The 20,358-nt window shown below is 36.5% G+C and overlaps 1 protein-coding gene across 1 annotated transcript in view; it reads right to left on the bottom strand.

Annotated features, from left to right (window-relative positions):
- Positions 1–20,358, bottom strand: part of KIF6 (kinesin family member 6) — a 377,832-nt gene that overhangs the window by 286,336 nt on the left and 71,138 nt on the right. The window contains exons 4-5 of the mRNA XM_029243281.1: positions 12,586–12,733; positions 7,851–7,960 (exon numbers count right to left, since the gene is read on the bottom strand). Of these exons, the coding sequence (XP_029099114.1) occupies positions 7,851–7,960; positions 12,586–12,733 (258 nt within the window). The remainder of the gene's footprint in view (positions 1–7,850; positions 7,961–12,585; positions 12,734–20,358) is intronic.

Below are 20,358 nucleotides of genomic sequence, written 5' to 3'. Positions count from 1 at the left end.
CGCAGCTCCACTCAATGACCAGCAAGCTCCAGTGCTGGACACCCCATGCCAAACAACTAGCAAGACAGGAACACAACCCCACCCATTAGCAGAGAGGCTGCCTAAAATCATAATAAGGTCATAGATACCCCAAAACACACCACCAGATATGGTCCTGCCCACCAGAAAGACAAGATCCAGCCTCATCCTCCAGAACACAGGCACTAGTCCCCTCCACCAGGAAGCCTACACAACCCACTGAACCAACCTTACCCACTGGGGACAGACACCAAAAACAATGGGAATTACGGACCTGCAGTCTGTGAAAAGGAGACCTGAAACACAATAAGCTAAGACAGATGAGAAGACAGAGAAACACACAGCAGATGAAGGAGCAAGGTAAAAACTCACCAGACCAAACAAATGAAGAGGAAATAGGCAGTCCACCTGAAAAAGAATTCAGAGTAATGATAGTAAAGTTGATCCAAAATCTGGGAAATAGAATGGAGAAAATACAAGAAATGTTTAACAAGGACCTAGAAGAACTAAAGAGCAAACAAACAGTGATGAACAACACAATAAATGAAATTTAAAATTCTCTAGAAGGAATCAATAGCAGAGTAACTGAGGCCGAGAACGGATGAGTGACCAGGAAGATAAAATAGTGGAAATAACTACTGCAGAGCAGAATAAAGAAAAAGAATGAAAAGAATTGAGGACAGTCTCAGAGGCCTCTGGGACAAACACTAAATGCACCAACATTTGAATTATAGGGGTCCCAGAAGAAGAAGAGAAATAGAAAGGGACTGAGAAAGTATTTCAAGAGATTATAGTTGACAACTTCCCTAATATGGGAAAGGAAATAGTTAATCAAGTCCAAGAAGCACAGAGTCCCGTACAAGAAAAATCCAAGGAGAAACACGCCAAGACACATATTAATCAAACTGTCAAAAATTAAATACAAAGAAAAAATATTAAAAGCAGCAAGGGAAAAACAACAAATAACATACAAGGGAATCCCCATAAGGTTAACAGCTGATCTTTCAGCAAAAACTCTGCAAGCCAGAAGGGAGTGGCAGGACATATTTAAAGCGATGAAAGGGAAAAACCTACAATCAAGGTTACTCTACCCAGCAAGGATCTCACTCTGACTTGACAGAGAAATTAAAACAGACAAGCAAAAGGTAAGAGAATTCAGCACCACCAAACCAGCTTTACAAGGTATGCTAAAGGAATTTCTCTAGGCAGGAAACACAAGGGAAGGAAAAGAGAAGGAAAAGAACTACAATAACAAACCCAAAACAATTAAGAAAATGGTAATAGGAACATACATATCGATAATTACCTTAGATGTAAATGGATTAAAAGCTCCAACCAAAAGACACAGACTGGCTGAATGGATACAAAAACAAGACCTGCATATATGCTGTCTACAAGAGACCTACTTCAGACCTAGGGACACACACAGACTGGAAGTGAGGGGATGGAAAAAGATATTCCATGCAAATGGAAATCAAAAGAAAGCTGGAGTAGCAATTCTCATATCACACAAAATAGACTTAAAAAAAAGACTATTACAAGAGAAACAAGGACACTACATAATGATCAAAGGATCAATCCAAGAAGAAGATATAACAATTGTAAATATTTATGCACCCAACATAGAAGCACCTCCATACATAAGGCAAACAGCACCTCAATACATATGCTAACAGTCACAAAAGGAGAAATCTACAGTAACACAATCATAGTAGGGGACTTTAATACCCTAATTTCACCAATGGACAGATCATCCAAACAGAAAGTAAATAAATAAACACAAGCTTTAAATGATACATTAAACAAGATGGACTTAATTGATATTTATAGGACATTACATCCAAAAACAACAGAATACACTTGCTTCTCAACTGCTCATGAACATTCTCCAGGATAGATCATATCTTGGGTCACAAATCAAGCCTTGGTAAATTTAAGAAAATTGAAATCGTATCAAGATTCTTTTCTAACCACAATGCTATGAGACTAGATATCAGTTACAGGAAAAAATCTGTAAAAAATACAAACACATGGAGGCTAAACGATACACTACTTAATAACCAAGAGATCACTGAAGAGATCAAAGAGGAAATAAAAAAAATACCTAGAAACAAATGACAATGAAAACACGATGACCAAAATCCTATGGGATGCAACAAAAGCAGTTCTAAGGGGGAAGTTTATAGCAATACAATCCTACCTCAAGAAACAAGAAACATCTCAAATAAACAACCTAACCTTACACCTAAAGCAATTAGAGAAAGAAGAACAAAAAAACCCCAAAGTTAGCAGAAGGAAAGAAATCATAAAGATCAGATGAGAAATAAATGAAAAAGAAATGAAGGGAACAACAGCAAAGATCAATAAAACTAAAAGATGGTTCTTTGAGAAGATAAACAAAATTGATAAACCATTCGCCAGACTCATCAAATAAAAAAGGGAGAAGACTCAAATCAATAGAATTAAAAATGAAAAAGGAGAAGTAACAACTGACACTGCATACAAAGGATCGTGAGAGATTACTACAAGCAACTATATGACAATAAAATGGACAACCTGTAAGAAACAGACACATTCTTAGAAAAATACAACCTTCCAAGACTAAATCAGAAAGAAATAGAAAATATAAACAGACCAATTACAAGCACTGAAATTGAAAGTGTGATTAAAAATTTTCCAACAAACAAAAGCCCAGGACCAGATGGCTTCACAGGCGAATTCTAGCAAACATTTAAAGAAGAGCTAACACCTATCCTTCTCAAACTCTTCCAAAATATAGCAGAGGGAGGAACACTCCCAAACTCATTCTACGAGGCCACCATCACCCTCATACCAAAACCAGACAAAGATGTCACAAAGACTACAGGCCAATGTCACTGATGGACATAGATGCAAAAACCCTCAACAAAACACTAGCAAAGAGAATCCAACAGCACATTAAAAGGATCACACACCATGATCAACTGGGGTTTATCCAAGGAATGTAAGCATTCCCCAATATACGCAAATCAATGTGATACACCATATTAACAAATTGAAGGAGAAAAACCACATGATCATCTCAATAGATGAAGAAAAAGCTTTTGACAAAATTCAACACCCATTTATGATAAAAACCCTTCAGAAAGTAGGCATAGAGGGAACTTACCTCAACATAATAAACACCATATATGACAAACCCAGTCAACATTGTTCTCAATGGTGAAAAGGGAGACCATTTCCGCTGAGATCAGGAACAAGACAAGGTTGCCCTTGTCTCACCACTCTTATTCAACATAGTTTTGGAAGTTTTAGGCATAGCAATGAGAGAAGAAAAAGAAATAAAAAGAGTCCAAATCAGAAAAGAAGAAGTAAAGCTGTCACTGTTTGCAGATGACATGATACTATAAATAGAGAATCCTAAAGATGCTACCAGAAAACTACTAGAGCTAATCAATGAATCTCGTAAAGTAGCAGGATACAAAATCAATGCACAGAAATCTCTTGTATTCCTATATAATAATGATGAAAAATCTGAAAGAGAAATTAAGGAAACACTCCCATTTACCATTGCAACAAAAAGAATAAAATACCTAGGAATAAACCTACCTAAGGAGACAAAAGAGCTGTATGCAGAAAACTATAAGACACTGATGAAAGAAATTAAAGATGATCCAAACAGATGGAGAGATATACCATGTTCTTGGATTGGAAGAATCAACATTGTGAAAATGACTATACTACCCAAAGTAATCTACAGATTCAATGCGGTCCCTATCAAACTACCAATGGCATTTTTCACAGAACTAGAACAAAAAATTTCACAATTTGTATGGAAACACAAAAGACACCCAATAGCCAAAGCAATCTTGAGAAAGAAAAACAGAGCTGGAGGAATCTGGCTCCCAGACCTCAGACAATACTACAAAGCTACAGTAATCAAGACAGTACGGTACTGGCACAAAACCAGAATATAGATCAATGGAACAGGATAAACTCACACACATATGATCACCTTATTTTTGATAAAGGAGGCAAGAATATACAATGGAGAAAAGACACCCTCTTCAATAAGTAGTGTAGGGAAAACCGGACAGCTACATGTAAAAGAATGAAATTAGAACACCTCCTAACACCATACACAAAAATAAACTCAAAATGGATTAGAGACCTAAATGTAAGACTGGACGCTGTAAAACTCTTAGAGGAAAACATAGGAAAAACACTCTATGACACTCTAAGAACACTCAAAATGAATTAAAGACCTAAATGTAATGGCAGACACTATAAAACCCTTACAGGAAAACATAGGCAGAACACTCTATGACATAAATCACAAGAAGATCCTTTCTGACCCACCTCCTAGAGAAATGGAAATAAAAACAAAAATAAACAAATGGGACCATAAATAAGACGAAAAGACAGCTCTCAGAATGGGAGAAAGTATTTGCAAATGAAGCCACTGACAAAGGATTAATTTCCAAAATTTACAAGCAGCTCATGCAGTTCAATATCAAAAAAACAACCGAACCCCCAAATGGGCAGAAGACCTAAATAGACATTTCTCCAAAGAAGATATAGAGAGACTGCCAACAAACCAATGAAAGGATGCTCAACATCACTAATCATTAGAGAAATGCAAATCAAAACTACAATGAGGTATCACCTCACACCAGTCAGAATGGCCATCATCCAAAAATCTACAAACTATAAATGCTGGAGAGGGTGTGGAGAAAAGGGAACCCTCTTGCACTGTTGGTGAGAATGTAAATTGATACAGCCACTATGGAGAACAGTATGGAAGTTCCTTAAAAAACTAAAAATAGAACTACCATATGACCCAGCAATCCCATTACTGGGCATATACCCTGAGAAAACCATAATTCAAAAAGAGTCATGTACCACAATGTTCGTTGCAGCTCTATTTACAATAGCCAGGACATGGAAGCAACCTACATGCCCATCAACAGATGAATGGATAAAGAAGATGTGGCACATATATACAATGGAATATTACTCAGCCATAAAAAGAAACGAAATTGAGTTATTTGTAGTGAGGAGAATGGCCCTAGACTCTGTCATACAGAGTGAAGTAAGTCAGAAAGAGAAAAACAAATACCGTATGCTAACACATATATATGGAATTAAAAAAAGAAAAAAGGTTATGAAGAACCTAGGGGCAGGACAGGAATAAAGATGCAGACGTAGAGAATGGACTTGAGGATACGGGGAGGGGGAAGGGTAAGCTGGGACGAAGTGAGAGAGTAGCATGGACATATATACACTGCCAAATGTAAAATAGCTACTGGGAAGCAGCTGAATAGCACAGGGAGATCAACTTGGTGCTTTGTGACCACCTCGAGGGGTGGGATAGGGAGGGTGGGAGGGAGAGAGATGCAAGAGGGAGGAGATATGGGGATCTATGTATACATATAACTGATTCACTTTGTTATACAGCAGAAACTAACACACAATTGTAAAGCAATTATACTCCAATAAAGATGTTAAAAAAAAAAGTGGCTTAAGGCTATCTCTAGCAGGACAATAGAAAACATCTAGATCACTTCTTATTCTTTTGTGAAGGGGAGAAGAGCCACCAAATAAATCCTATCTTACGAGGTCACTAATCTTTGAACTCTAGACATTGGAGGTTAGGTGGTTGTTAAATATTATATAATTCAATGTCCACATTTTACACACAAAAAGAAACCCAGAAAAGTGAAAAAAATTATCTAAGATTGCAGGTCTGGGGCTAGAACCCAAATTTCCTGACTTCTAATCAAGTGTTCTTTTCTCTATATCCCACTACCTCTCTTAGAGGTCAAAGGACTTTTCTCTTCCCATAGTTAGGCTGCACCTAATTATATCAATTAGACTCAGACTCACAGGGCTCATGTTGCTCTCCCCACTCTCATCTTCAAAATGTCTCCTTCATGTTTCAATTTAACAGATAATTTCTAAAAATTTTAAGGACTTACTTTGGCATAGGTGGAAGAGAGACTACCAATGCAATTAAGGCATACTGCTTTCCTCTGAGCAATGTATGTAAATGTAAACATCTGGTACAGTATTCTCAGACACCCAAGTTATATATGTGAAACGCATCACCACCACCCACTCAAGTTTTCTAATGGAAATCTCCCTTTTATGTCAACGACTCCTTAATTCTCTAGGTCCCGTGGTAAAATCGTGAAGCTATTTTTGCTATTCTGGCATGAGGGTGAGAGTATCTTGTTTTTAATCCTTGTTCTACCATTAACCAATTAGTTTTGAAACCCTGGGCAAGTCCTACCTCTCTGAGCTTCATCTCCTCAGTCAGTAAAATGACTAGAGCACCAACTTGCTGTGATTCACCTTCTTTGCAAAACCAATCAAGTCCAAGGTGCTAGGCATAATCTTTCTTTCAGTCTTTCTTTTTTTCCTTTTCTCTCTTTCTCCCTCTCTCTCTTCCTTCCTTCCTTCCCTTCTTTCTTTCTATTTATTTATTGCATATCTCTCAGATTTCTCTCTCCTCCATGTTCATCATAGCCAAGCCCTTCATTTCTGGATTATTACTAAACAAGCTATCAAGCTCTTCCGTGTAGATATGACTTGTTAAAAACGATTTTAAACAAGAGTTAGCCTAGAGGTATACAGGTTAGACTGGAGGCTAGAAAACTAATTAAGAAGCCTGTTAGAATAAAGATCAATCTCACACCAAAAGCCTGTCATTCAAATCCCTCAAAAGCTGGCTTCAGCTGGCCTTCCTGCTTTTACTTCACATGACTCCTCAACACGTGGCCTTTATGTATTTAATGCCGCTGTTTCTATCCTTCCTATGAGGAAAGTGCTTCCTTTTCCTGAAGTTATTTCCAATAGCTTCTTTAAAATCAATTTCTTCCATGGAGTCAGTAATCTTTCCTTTCTCTTAACTTTTATACACATATTAACAGTGCCAACAATAATCCCCTTTTCTAACTCCCTCTAGTAAATATTGTTAGCATAAAAAAAGACGAGATGTAAAAACTCTTAACATTAACAGAAGAATGTATATAAAGGTTATATAACCTATTTTCTTTATTATCTCTTCTTGTTTCCTTTGCAAATTAAAATAAGCAAATGGTTGTTGACTTTTTTGGTAGAGGATTAATATATACTTTAAACTGCTTTAGAATATTTAATAAGAAAAATATTACAATGCATTTTCTTGGCTCTACCAACATTCTGAAGATGTCTGGACAAAAGTATATGAATTGTTACTAATTAATATATGTATAATTTAGGCAAATATTCAAACAAGCAGCGAGTAATGTTATATAAATGCTTGCAGAGTAACTTATTCCATTAAGAGATAAGCTCTGAAGACTCTATTTACATTTCAGTTACGAAACACTCAGTGCCAGTCTGACCAAATGCGTGTCAATATTAGTCAATAACAGCAGAGAAGCGTTTGGGGAAAACGTAAAAGTTTTATTTTCTCTCTTTCAGATTCTTTTATTGCTAATTTGAATACCTTCTTCAGAGAAAGGCCACAACTAGAGGAGTAAAAGGGTTTCATGTGGCAAGAGCAAAGTAGTACTGTCACATCCCATCAATCCTCTCAGCGCCCACTCTCCGAGAATATTCACTGCATTGGTTCGTGCCGACTCCAAAAAAGATTGTCTCAAGAAATGAATTTCAAGCAGTTTTGGGTCCCATCACTACTGTCTATTTGTTGTAACTGAAAAAAATATCCACTATATTGCAAAAAGATTCTGTTATCCAGTATTTGTTAATTATGACTGAGACCAGAAACATACAAAGTTTCAAAGAAAACAAATGAAGGGAACATCTGAAAGTAATTTTCCCCCATTCTTTGTTGTTCTGCTACTCACGGCAAATCTTCCAAACTGGAGGCTTCATGTCTTGGATCCAATAGATCATAACCACATTCATTGTAGATTTCCAAATAGGAAATGTGCGTTGTATATATTTTGCTGCTGTCCTGATTGGGAAAGAGAAAGACATTATTAAATGGCTATAAATCACGATTCGGCTTAGAGAAAGATGAACACATTTATCACTAGTTTCCTCACAGTTTCCCTCCTTCACTCTCTCACTTTGTATGGTTTACATTTTCAGTTCGTGACACTTTCAAGTTGCCAGTTACCATATGTATGAGGCTTTTTTTTCCCCCAATGGCCAACACCCATGATTACAAGCAACTTCAGTCTGTTATTTTTTATTAGTTCCACATTATACATAAAAAGTCAATATACACTTAAAATGAGCCAACTTGGTTGCAGAACTGTATAACACACCATTTTTTACTTTCCAGACAGAAAAAAGAACACAGAATTCTTACTTCAGTTTAAAAATTTCAGTAGCCAAAGAGTTACCATCTTCAATCCTAATTCCTTTTTAACTTTTCTAAATATTCAAATTTCCAGTGACAGATAACAGACAATAAATAGATATGGAAAGTGAATTCCAGGGAACATAAATAGTTTAGATCAATCAGGTAACAGTAAGAGTGGACACTAACAGTTCACTACCTGTACCTTACCTGTTGGGTTAATTTTCCTTGCCCAAGTGGCAAATTAGGGATATTCAACTGTTGGTTAGGGAGAGGTATTTTCTGTGGGTCATTGCTGAAGTGCAATAATATAGGCATCAATGTAATTAGGATAAAAGTCAAGGTGACTGGTCCTAGTCTCAGTTCTGCCAACAGACAAAAAGGACCCACTCCCTCTGAGACGGAATGAAACAGGGAATTTGTTCAGGTCTCGAGAAAATTCCAAGCTCACTTTTTCAATACCAAATATCAATAATAGCACTTCTTGCTTCCCCCAAAACACAAATGCTTCCATTTCTCTGAATATTAGAGTATTGCTCCTTATAAGAGGAGAATATATTTGTGTCTTCTGGCAAGAAGGTCGGCAGATTGTCAGAGTGGATATTCACAGAAAGGATTCTCATCTATATCCAGGACAATCCATCTGACAGGTGTTATTCAAAGAAGGAGAAGACCAGGTCACAGAGATGGGGGAGAGAACAGTGGCCTGCAAATCCAAAGCTGGAATGCTAGTCATACTAGCTCTGAGCCCCTACCAAGTCAGGCCTCTGTTTCCACACTCATTAAGGTGAAGAAACTGGATAATGACTCCCTCGGCATTCTTCAGATTAAAACGAATATGATTCTCTGGTCCTAAAATGTCTCAAACTATCCAAATAAAGATACTACCATTTCATAAAAATGAAATAATACATGAAAAACTAAGGCAGCTCTCAGCCAGCACATGGCTGTAGTAAAACACTCAAGCTACAGCTGAAATTCCATGTTTGGTATTCTGTGAAGGTGACAGCATGGACTGAATCTTTACTAATCAGGTTTTTCCCAACCAAATGCCAGAAAGCCTGTTGATGTGGGAGACTCTGGCTGCTTATGCTGACAGACGGTCTATCAATTATATCGATAGAGCTATCAACAGTCTATCACTACTAAAGTAACCTCATTTAGTAATGGCATCATATCAGCATAATTTGGGGGATTATAGCTTGAATTAGTGCAGGAATCAGAGACTACAAACACTAGACAGACTCTGAGTGGCCTTTAGTCTAATCCAGTGTTTCCTAAAATATTACTTAAAATACTTGTGGAAAAAAGTGTTCCATGATCAGCATGCATACTGTCCATCTCTGAAAGATTCTCAGAGCAAGTTAAAGCCCATGGGGAATCACCCAGCACCATCCTGAGATCCTGTTTAAAACAACGTATTTCTAAAACTTATCTGAACATATGTGAAATATCCCATAGATTATGGTTTGAGATTTTAGCATACATTTATGAGTTCCTCTTAGCATCAGACAAAACTGGGTTAGAACACTGGATCTGCCTTTATAACTGAGTGATCCTGCACCCTTAACCTCAGTTGTTTAATCACGAAATTGGGGATAACAACCTTTAGAATATGGCAGAACTGTTGTGACAGAGGAATAAGGTTCTGTATTTTAAATCCTACCAAAAATGTGTGGCCTGCTAATAGGCACCAATAAATCATTGCTGTTGCTGATGTTATTATTATTGCTGTTATTATTTTTATTATTATTATTTCTGAAAGCCTCCAAATAGAGAATTCAGTATGTGAATACAAAAGGAAAGGAAAAGAAAGGCAAAAAGAGCAGCCAACTTCTACGTTCATCAGCAGTGGAGAAACTCTCTTCTTTCAGAAACTAGGAGAAATAATAAAAAGTCAGGAAAATGGCAAGTCCATTGCCCAGAGATGATAGGGATAATGCCTTTGGCTCCTCTGGCTTCTGCATTTTCTGGGCTTTTATTGGAATACACACTTAAAATTCACTGAGCTATGTGGCAGCTACCTTTCCTTATTACTCCTTTTTCACTCTTCAGGACTGCCAGGCTGTAATGTAACACACATGTTTGCTGCAGACAGCCTTTTCTCTTGCCCCCAAACAAGTATGAACCTTACAATACTCAAAAATAATGAGCAGTGATTTCTAAAATAAATGGAATCAATTTTCTTCTTTTAAAATCTTTGCAAATGTGCTCCTATCACACTCACAGGCATTTTAGGACCCAGTATGCACTAGTTCTTAGTTTATCTTGAAATAAATACATTGCATAAGTCAAATGTTTCCTTTAAGGATTCTGGAGAGCACCATGTGTCCTCTAAAGTAATCAACTGGGAGCATCTGAGTACCTGTCAGCATTTTTCAGCTAACAATGAGGACAAACTTCATGAAGAACTTCAAAGTTGCCTCTGACTTGTTTCACCATAGCTCAGTCGGGTTATAACTAATGTGTTGTACCCCATTGTGTTAATCTGTTCATCTACAAGGAGTTATCCTGGCTATAAGCTGATCTGATGGGCTCTCTCCAAACCAAGAAGTTATTTAGAATCATTCGGAATGAAATGGGGTTTAGAGTAATGTCAATGACAAACAGATATAAAATAATGAACCCAACAGATGGTAGGTACTTGGGAGATATTTAGACTTTTAAAACTGTGTTTTGGTAACCATAGACAAAATTTAAAAAGAGACAAATAGATTTTCTATTAGGAAAGAATTTGTTTATTCTGTTTAACTTAATCAGGGGAATTAGCTTCATTTGTTCTGAGTTTCAAAGGGTTCTTTGACATTGTTCAGCAATCATTTGGCCACACGCATATATATATGGATATTAATGGCAATAGTAATAACTATCATGTTTTGAGCATCTCCTATGTGCCAGGAACTGGACAGTATCTTTAAATACAGTATATTCAACTCTCACAGCTACTCCACAAGCCTGAGGCATTAAGGAACTGCCCAAGGCCACATCCTGTAAGTAGTGCACTTAGAACCAGGTTGGCCTGCACCAACTTCAATGATTTTCCCAAGACAGCACGCTCCCACATTAGGCCACAGCAACAAAAACTATTAGAAATTATATTCTCAGTTGGCGAAATCTGGGAACAAAACAGAAGAGCTAATGTCAGAAATAAATGAGTAAATGAAAAGAAAGGATTTGGATCCAACGTATACACTATACGCTATCCTTGCTTTTCCAAATTTTCTGGCATGTAGAGCTGGCATGTTTGCGCTAGTGAGTGATGAGCTGAACTAATGGGTAATTGCTACTTTATGGGTGGAAATTAGAATTATGCAGATCTCAGCAACTTCTCATCTTTGCAACTCAGAATGCAAGCAGCATACAGCTGAGATATTTTGGAAAGACTGTTACACTGACCTAGTTAGGACATTTGTTATACAGAATTGCTACAACCAAAGAATTGTTGGAACTAGTAGGGACGCTGGAGATCCTCTAGTACAATTTAGTCCCTACTTTCACAGAGGGCAGAACTGAAACCCAGAGAAGTTAAGTGACACATTACATAGAGTTTGTTTAAATACAACCATTAAAATAAAGCCAGTCTGATACCCAGAGGCAGGGTATGTAGTGGTTAAAAAGCACAGAGTTTGGCATCACACAGACCTGGGATGGAAGCTCCAGATCAGCTACTTATGAGGATGCAGAGGAAAATAAATATATCCCAAGACTCAGTCTTCCCAACTATAAAATGGGGATAGAGGTACCTACATTGTTAGTTTTATTAAATCTTGATAAAGCAACAGGCATTTGGAACCACACAATAAATGATGCATATAATATAGATAGGAAACTCCCCTTTATAATAATATTAATTGCAATAGGATTTTTACTGTGGTAAATTCCTCTGGGCTTCCATTAAAAGTGTGAAAAAGCACAACCACATTATCCTATTCAGTGCTTTAGTAGCTAAAACAAAGGTCCATTTTGGCAAAAGGATACTCTTCAATTTAATGACAAATATAAAAGTTGGTAAAATGTGTTTTAACCTCCATGGGTGTATCAGAACAAACTCCCTTTGAGCCTTTGCTGAAGTAGCATCCCCTTTAATGAGAAGCACCTTCTGGATTTTCACCTCTTCAGCAAAATCCCAAACTTTCCTTAAATGTAAACGCCAGAGTTACTACACAATATTTCCTCATTTAGGTATAATATAACAAAATGTCACGATAAATTTTCCGCCCACAGTAAATTTCTGCTAAATATATCAAATATAAAATGAACTTAAAGCTTCATACCTTTTGTAATTGCTCAAAAATGTATGACAGTGTCCTTGGGATAATGCCTCTGTCACTGTAGCGCTCTGCCCCACCTGTGATGGTGAATGTCTTACCGCTGCCTGTTTGTCCATATGCAAAGATGGTACCATTGTAACCTGCCAGTACACTACATAAAGAAATAGCAAACTTTTAATATCAAAATGGCTAATTGCATTTGTATTAAATGGCTAGTATTCTAAGAGCAACTTGATTCAACACTACTGAAAAGACATTTATAGAAATATCTATAGAAATATTTATGTATGTGACTATCTAGCTAGAAATTATTTTTTATCTAGGAGTCTCAGCACATCAATCCTTTTTTTCTGAGAGAGGACCTATAACTCAAATGGGATCCAGTCATCTTAAATATTTTCTTTATTTCAAATTATTATTTTAGAATACAATTGACCCTTGAACAACAGGGGTATGAACTGTGTGGGTCCACTCATAAGCAGATCTTCTTCACTAAATACATACTACAGTACTACACGATCCTCAGTTGGTTGAATCCCCAGATGCAAAACCATGGATACAGGGGGATGGCTGTAAAGCTACACTTGGATTTTCAACTGCGGGGAGGGTTGGTGCCCCATCCCCTGCATTGTTCAAGGGTCAAATGTAGTCTACCCTTTTATATTTACAAAAAAGTTGCAAAGATAGTACAGGGAGTTCACATATATCCCACAGCTAGATTCCTCTATTGTTAATATCTTACACTAGTATTGTACATTTGTCACAATTAATGAACCAATTGAAATATTACAAACTCTATAAAAATCTCCTTACTTTTTAATCTAATGTCTCTTTTTTCCCAGCTTTACAGAGATATAATTGACATATAACATATATAAGATTAAGGTGTGCAATGTGATGATTTGACACATGTATATATTGTGAAATGATTACCACAGTAAGTTTAGTTAACACATCCATCAACATATCCATCACCTCAAATACTTGTGGAAAAAAGTATACTTTGTGGTGATAACATTTAAGATTTACTCTATTAACAACTTGTAAATACTTAATACAGTACCGTTACCTATAGTCACTGTGCTGTATATTAGATGCCCAGAACTTACCCATCTTATAACTGGAAGTTTATACCCTTTGGCCAACATCTCTCCATTTCCTCTACCCCATAGTCCCAGGTAACCACCATTCTACTCTCTATTTTTTTTCTCTTTTTAAAATTTTTATTTATTTATTTATTTTTCATTTATTTTTGGCTGCATTAGGTCTTCGTTGCTGCGAGCAGGCTTTCTCTAGTTGTGGCAAGCGGGGGCTACCCTTTGTTGCAGTGCACAGGCTTCTCATTGCAGTGGCTTCTCTTGTTGCAGAGCATGGGCTCTAGATGCACAGGCTTCAGTAGTTGCAGCATGCGGGCTCAGTAGTTGCGGCACATGGGCCCTAGAGCACGCGGGTTTCAGTAGTTGCAGCGCGTGGGTTCAGTAGTTGCGGTGCGTGGGCTTCAGTAGTTGTGGCACATGGGCTTAGTTGCTCTGCAGCATGTGGGGTCTTCCCAGACCAAGGATTGAACCCGTGTCCCCTGCATTGGCAGGTGGATTCTTAACCACTGCACCACCAGGGAAGTCCCATGTACTCTCTATTTCTATGAGGTTGTTTTTATAGATTCCATATATAAGTGAGAACATATAGTATTTGTCTTTCTCTGACTTATTTCACTTAGCACAGTGCTCTCAAGGTCTATCTATCTTGTCACAAAAGGCAGGATTTCCTTCTCTTTTAAAGCTGAATAATATTCCATTGTGAAAATATACCACATCTTTATCTATTCATCCATAGATAGACACAAGTTTTTCCATGCCTTGGCAATTGCCTTGGAAGTGCAGATATCTCTTTGAGATAGTGATTGCATTTCCTTTGGGTATATAGTTGACCTTTGAACAACTTGGGTTAGAACTGTGTGGATCCACTTTGACACAGATTTTCTTTTTCAATAAATACAACTAGCCCTCTGTATTCAAGGGTTTCACACCTGCAAATTCAACCAACTATGTATTGAAATTTCCATCCAGGGTTAGTTGAATCCACAGATTTGAAACCCACAGGATACAGAGAACCAAATATGGGACTTGAGTATTCATGGATTTTGGTAAATGCAAGGGGTCCTGGAATCAATCCCCCACAGATACTGAAGTTATACCCAGAAGTGGGACTGCCAAATCATATGGTAGTTCTGTTTTTAATTTTTAAAGGAAACTTTATACTGTTTTCCATGGTGGCTGCACCAACTTACATTTCCACTGACAGTGTATAAGGGTTCCCTTTTCTTCTCTTGAAATCAGGTAGTATGATGCCTCCAGCTTTGTTCTTCTTTCTCAGGATTGCTTCAGCTGCTCAAGTTCTTCTGTAGTTCCTTACAAATTTTAGGATTTTTTTTTCTATTTTTGTGAAAAATGCCATTGAAATTTTAATAGGGGTTGCATTGGATCTATAGATGGCTTTCGGTAGTATGTTCATTTTAACAGTATTAATTCTTCTGATCCAAGAACATGGTATATCTTTCCACTTATTTGTGTCTTCTTCAATTTCCTCTTCAATGCCTTGTAATTTCCAGTGTACAGATCTTTCACCTCCTTGGTTAAATTTATTTCTAAGTATTTTATTGGTTTCGATGTTATTGTAAATTAAATTGTATTTTTTATTTCTTTTTCAGATATTTTGTTGCTAGTGTATAGAAACACAACTGCTCTCTGTACTTTCATTTTGTATCCTGCAACTTTAGGGAATTTGTTGATTAGTTCCAACAGTTTTTTGGTAGATTCTTTAGGATTTTCTATATGTAAGATCATATCATCTACAAACAGAGACAATTTTACTTCTTCCTCTCAAATATGGATGGCTTTTATTTCTTTTCCTTGCCTAACTGCTCTGGCTTGGACTTCCAGTATTATGTTGAATGGAAGTGGTAAAAGTGGGCACTCTTGTCTTATTCCTGATTTTAGTGGGAAAGCTTTAAAGCTTTCACCATTGAGTATGATGTTAGCTGTGGTTTTATTATATATGGCATTTATTATGTTGAGGTACATTCTTTTTATACTCAATTTAGTTGAGAGTTTTTATCTTGAAAGAATGTTGAATTCTGTCAAATGCTTTTTCTGCACCTATTGAGATGATCAAATGATTTTTATCTTTTATTCCATTACTGTGGTGTATCACATTTATTGATTTGCATATGTTGAATCATCCCTGCATTTCGGGGGTAATCCTATTTGAACATCGTGTATGATCCTTTTAATATGCTGTTGAATTCAGTTTTCTAGTATTCTGTTGAGAAGTTTTGCATCTATATTCAACAGGGATATTAGTCCATAGTTTTGTGGTGTCCTTAGCCTGGCTTGTTATCAGTGTAATGCTGGCCTTGTAAAATGAATTTGGGAATGTTCCCTCCTCTCTAATTTTTTTAGAAGAGTTTGAAAAGGATGAAAAGGTGATAATTTTTAAATATCTGGTAGAATTCACCAGTGAAACCATCTGGTCCCAGGATTTTCTTTGTTGAAAGGTTTCTGATTACTGATTCAATTTCTTTACTGTTATTGGTCTGTTCAAAGTTTCTATTTCTTCATGATTCCATCTTGCTACACTGCATATTTCTAAAAAAGTTTTTCTAGGTTATTCAACTTGTTGGCATATTAAGGTTCACAGTAGTCTCTTATGATCCTTTGTATTTCTGTGATGTCAGCTGTTATGTCTCTGTTTTCATCTCTGACTTTGTTTGAGAATTCTACCTTTTACTCTTAGGCTAGCTAAAGGTTTGTCAATTTTGTTTATCTTTTTTAAAAAAACAACTTTTCATTTCATTGGTTTTTTTCTATTGTCTTTCTGGTTTCTATTTTGCTCATTTCTGCTCTGATCTCTATTTCCTTCCATCTTCTAACTTTGGGCTTAGTTTGTTCTTCTTCTTCTAGTTCCTTGAGTTTTAAAGTTAGGTTATTTGTAATCTTTCTTTTTCTTAATGTAAGCATTTATAATTATAAACTTCCCTCTTAGAACTGCTTTTGTTGCATCCCATAAGTTTTAGTGTGTTGTGTTTCCATGTGTGTTTCTTTCAAGCTATTTTTAGATTCCTCTTTTGATTTCGTCTTTGACCCTTTGTTTATTCAGGAGTGTGTTGTTTAATTTCCACACATTTGGGAATTTTCCAGTTTTCCTCCTGTTATTGATTTCTAGTTTCATACCATTGTGGTTGGAAAAGATATTTGGTATAATTAATGTTCTTAGATATTCTAAGGTTTTTTGGTGACCTAATATATGATCTATCACACATGGAGAATGTTCCAGGTATGCTTGAGAAGAATGCATTCTGCTGCTGTTGGTAGGAATGTTCTGTATAGGTCTGGTAAGTCCATTTGGTTTAACGTATAGTTCACATCCAATGTTTTCTTATTGATCTTCCATCTGGATTATCTATCCATTGTTGAGAGAGAGGTATTGAATTCCACTACTATTATTGTATTGCCTACTTATACCTTCAGATCTGTTAGCATTTGCTTAGGTGCTCTGATGTTGGATGCATATATATTTACAATTATTATATCTTCATGATGAATTGACTCTTTTATCATTATGATTAACTTTGTTTCATGTTACATTTATTGGTTTAAAGTCTACTTTGTCTGATATAAGAACACTCTTGCTTTCTTTTGGTTTCCATGTGTGTGAAATATATCTTTCCATCCCTTCACTTGAGGTCTACATGTGTCCTTAAAACTGAAATGAGTCTCTTATCAGCAGTATATAGTTGGGTCTTGTTTTTTAATCCATTCAACTACTCTGTGCCTTTTGTCTGGAGAATTTAATCCATTAACATTTAAAGTAATTATTGATAGGTAAGGATTTAATAATGTCATCTTATTCATTGCTTTCTGGCTGCTTTGTAGTTCCTTTGTCCCTTTCTTCCTCTTTTCCTGTCTTTCCTTGTGAATTGATGGTTTTCCATGTGGTATGCTCTGATTCCCTCCTTTCTATCTTTTGTGTATATCCTATAAGTTTTTGCTTTTTGGTTACTATGAGGCTTACATAAAACATCTTAACGATATAACAGCTTATTTTAAGTTGATAACAACTTAACTTTGATCACATACCCATTTGATCACATACCCAAAATTCTACCCATTTACTCCTTGCCCCATATTTTGTTTTTGATATCACAATACCTCTTTTTATATTGTGTATTCATTAACAAAATATTGTAGCTATAGTTATGTTTAGTACTTTTGCATTTTAAACTCTATACTAGAGTTAAACAATTAACACATCACCATATTACAGTATTAAAGTGTTCTGAAATTGACTATATACTTACCTTTACCAGTATGTTTTATCTTTTCATATGTTTTCATGTTGCTAATTAGTGTCTTTTCTTTTCAGCTTGAAGAACTCCTTTCAGCATTTCTTGTAAGGCAGGTCTAGTGGTGATAAATTCCATCAGCTTTTGTTTGTTTGGGAAAGTATCTCTCCCTCATTTCTGAAAGACAACTTTGCCAGTGAAGTATTCTTGGTTGGCAGGATTTTTTCTTTTCTTCTTTCAGCACTTTTATATATCATTCCACTCTCTCCTGGGCTGCAAAGTTTATGCTGAGGAATCTGCTGATAGCCTTATGGGGTTTCCCTTATTGTGAGGATTTTTTTTTCTTGGTGCTTTTAAATTTTTCTCTTTGTCTTTGATTTTAGACAGTTTTATTTTAATATGTCTTGGATAAGACCATTTTGGTCTGAAATTCTGGGGTGACCTATTAGCTCCAGGAACATGGATGTCCAAATCTTTCCCCAGATTTGAGAATTCTTAGCCATTATTTCTTTAAATAAGCTTTCTGCACCTTTTTTTTATCCCTCTCTTCTCCTTCTGGGACTTTAATAATGAGTAGATTCTTTTAATGGTATCCCATACTTCATGTAGGTTTTCTTCACTCTTTTTCATTCTTTTTTCTTTTTGCTCCTCTAACTGGATGATTTCAAATGACTTTTTTTCTAGTTAATCAATTCTTGCTTCTGCTTGGTTGAATCTGCTATGGAAGCTTTCTAATGAACCTTCAATTCAGTTATTGTACTCATTGACCCTAGGATTTCGTTTGTTTTTTTTAATGGTTTCTATTTCTTTGTTGAACTTCCTATTTTGTTCATGCATTGTTTTCCTAATTTCATTTAGTTGTCTATCTTTGTTTTCTTGTATTTCACCACATTTCTTTAAGCAGGTTATTCTGAATGCTTTGTCAGAAAGTACATAGATCTCTATTTCTTTAGGGCCGGTCATTGGAGCTTTACCAATTTCCTTTGGTGATGTCATGCCTGCATGGGTGAACTTGGATCCTGTGTCCACAGGGGCTGACCAGGCACTGGGAATCACTGGGGTTGGTCTGGCATCTGGGTCCAGTCAAGAGCAGGGGTGGATTGGGAGCCTGAGTTCACAGGAGCTGGCTTGGAGGCTGGTTCACAGGAACCAGCCTGGTGCTATGGCCAGTCTGGAGCCTTGGGCTATGGGAGCTGGATTATTATAGAATATTTCTGCTCAACAGAATTTGTCACCAGTTATATAGCACTATCCCATTAGCAATGTCATTTGAATATAAATTTCTTAGCCATAAATGCTCTAGGTAAATGAAGTCTATGACTTTAAGTATCAAACATTAAACATTTTATTGTTTTTTGATAGAAAACCTTCTAAAATATATTAGGCATTCTTGTTTTGAAAAGCAAAGGATACAGAGAACAAATTAGCATTTTCATTTTGATTTAGCGACAGCCTATGAAAAGTGAGTACTGCAGTGTGCTCCACTGGCACCTGGTGATTGTTATATCTACTTTTTTAACTTAAATATTCTCTCTTTCTACCAGTTGTCTTAATATACTATCCTCTAATATGTGCTCACTCTCCCCCCATCTTCAGTGCAACAGAAAACCAAATGGCAAAGCTTCATAGAATGCTATATAAAGATTTTTAAATGTAAGTTCCGCCTATATATACTCTATGGCTATTTCTGTATTACATTGCTACAATAAAAAACTAAACAAAGAAATGTAAATGCGCAAAATTTGTCTCCAGTTCCTTTCTGTACAGCCTCCTCATCCAAACTCAATCTGCCCCCTCTCCATTGGGCACTGGGAAATTTCATATGCTTCCAGTCTCATTTGTCTTAAGGGAAAATACTAATTAAAAATAAAGATGGTGGGATAAGGACCTTTAAAATTTACTTCTCCACAAGAACAATGGGAACAGTGGCAAATATAGTAAAAATCAAATTTTTTAAAACCCTAGAAGTTATCCAAAGGCTCACAACAGTCCAAGGAGTGCTTAGTCAAGAAAAATGGCTGAGTATCAGTATAAACAGTGAGCTTTATGATATTTTAACCTAATCATTCCCAACTCCACTGTAGCCTTGAAAGACAATAGCCTTGCAACCACAGTAAGTGTGACTGTGCAAACTAGCAACCAGGAGACTAGCAACAATTGGGTTTGGAGCTCCCCAAAAAGCCCAAAGAAATGTACTTCTCTGATCTGTCTGGAAGCTACCTGGAAAAGCCCCACTCTGAGCACTTATCATTGTCTGACCTGACTCAGAGTTTACTCAGTGCAAAGAGCCTCTCCGCATGGTGTTTACTGAAAAACAAAAAAAAAATCAGTGTTAAGTGTCTAATATTACAGTTGCCCTAACCTGCAATGCTAGGAGGCAAACAAGACGGTGAACAAAATCTTACAATAAACATCTGTGGAATGATATGTCTATG

The sequence above is a fragment of the Monodon monoceros genome, unplaced genomic scaffold (assembly GCF_005190385.1).
Source record: "Monodon monoceros isolate NGI ecotype Baffin Bay Population unplaced genomic scaffold, NGI_Narwhal_1 Super_Scaffold_3, whole genome shotgun sequence".
Lineage (NCBI taxonomy): Eukaryota > Metazoa > Chordata > Mammalia > Artiodactyla > Monodontidae > Monodon > Monodon monoceros.
Note: the sequence above shows the minus strand (reverse complement) of the source record. Positions and strands in the feature narration are given on the sequence as shown.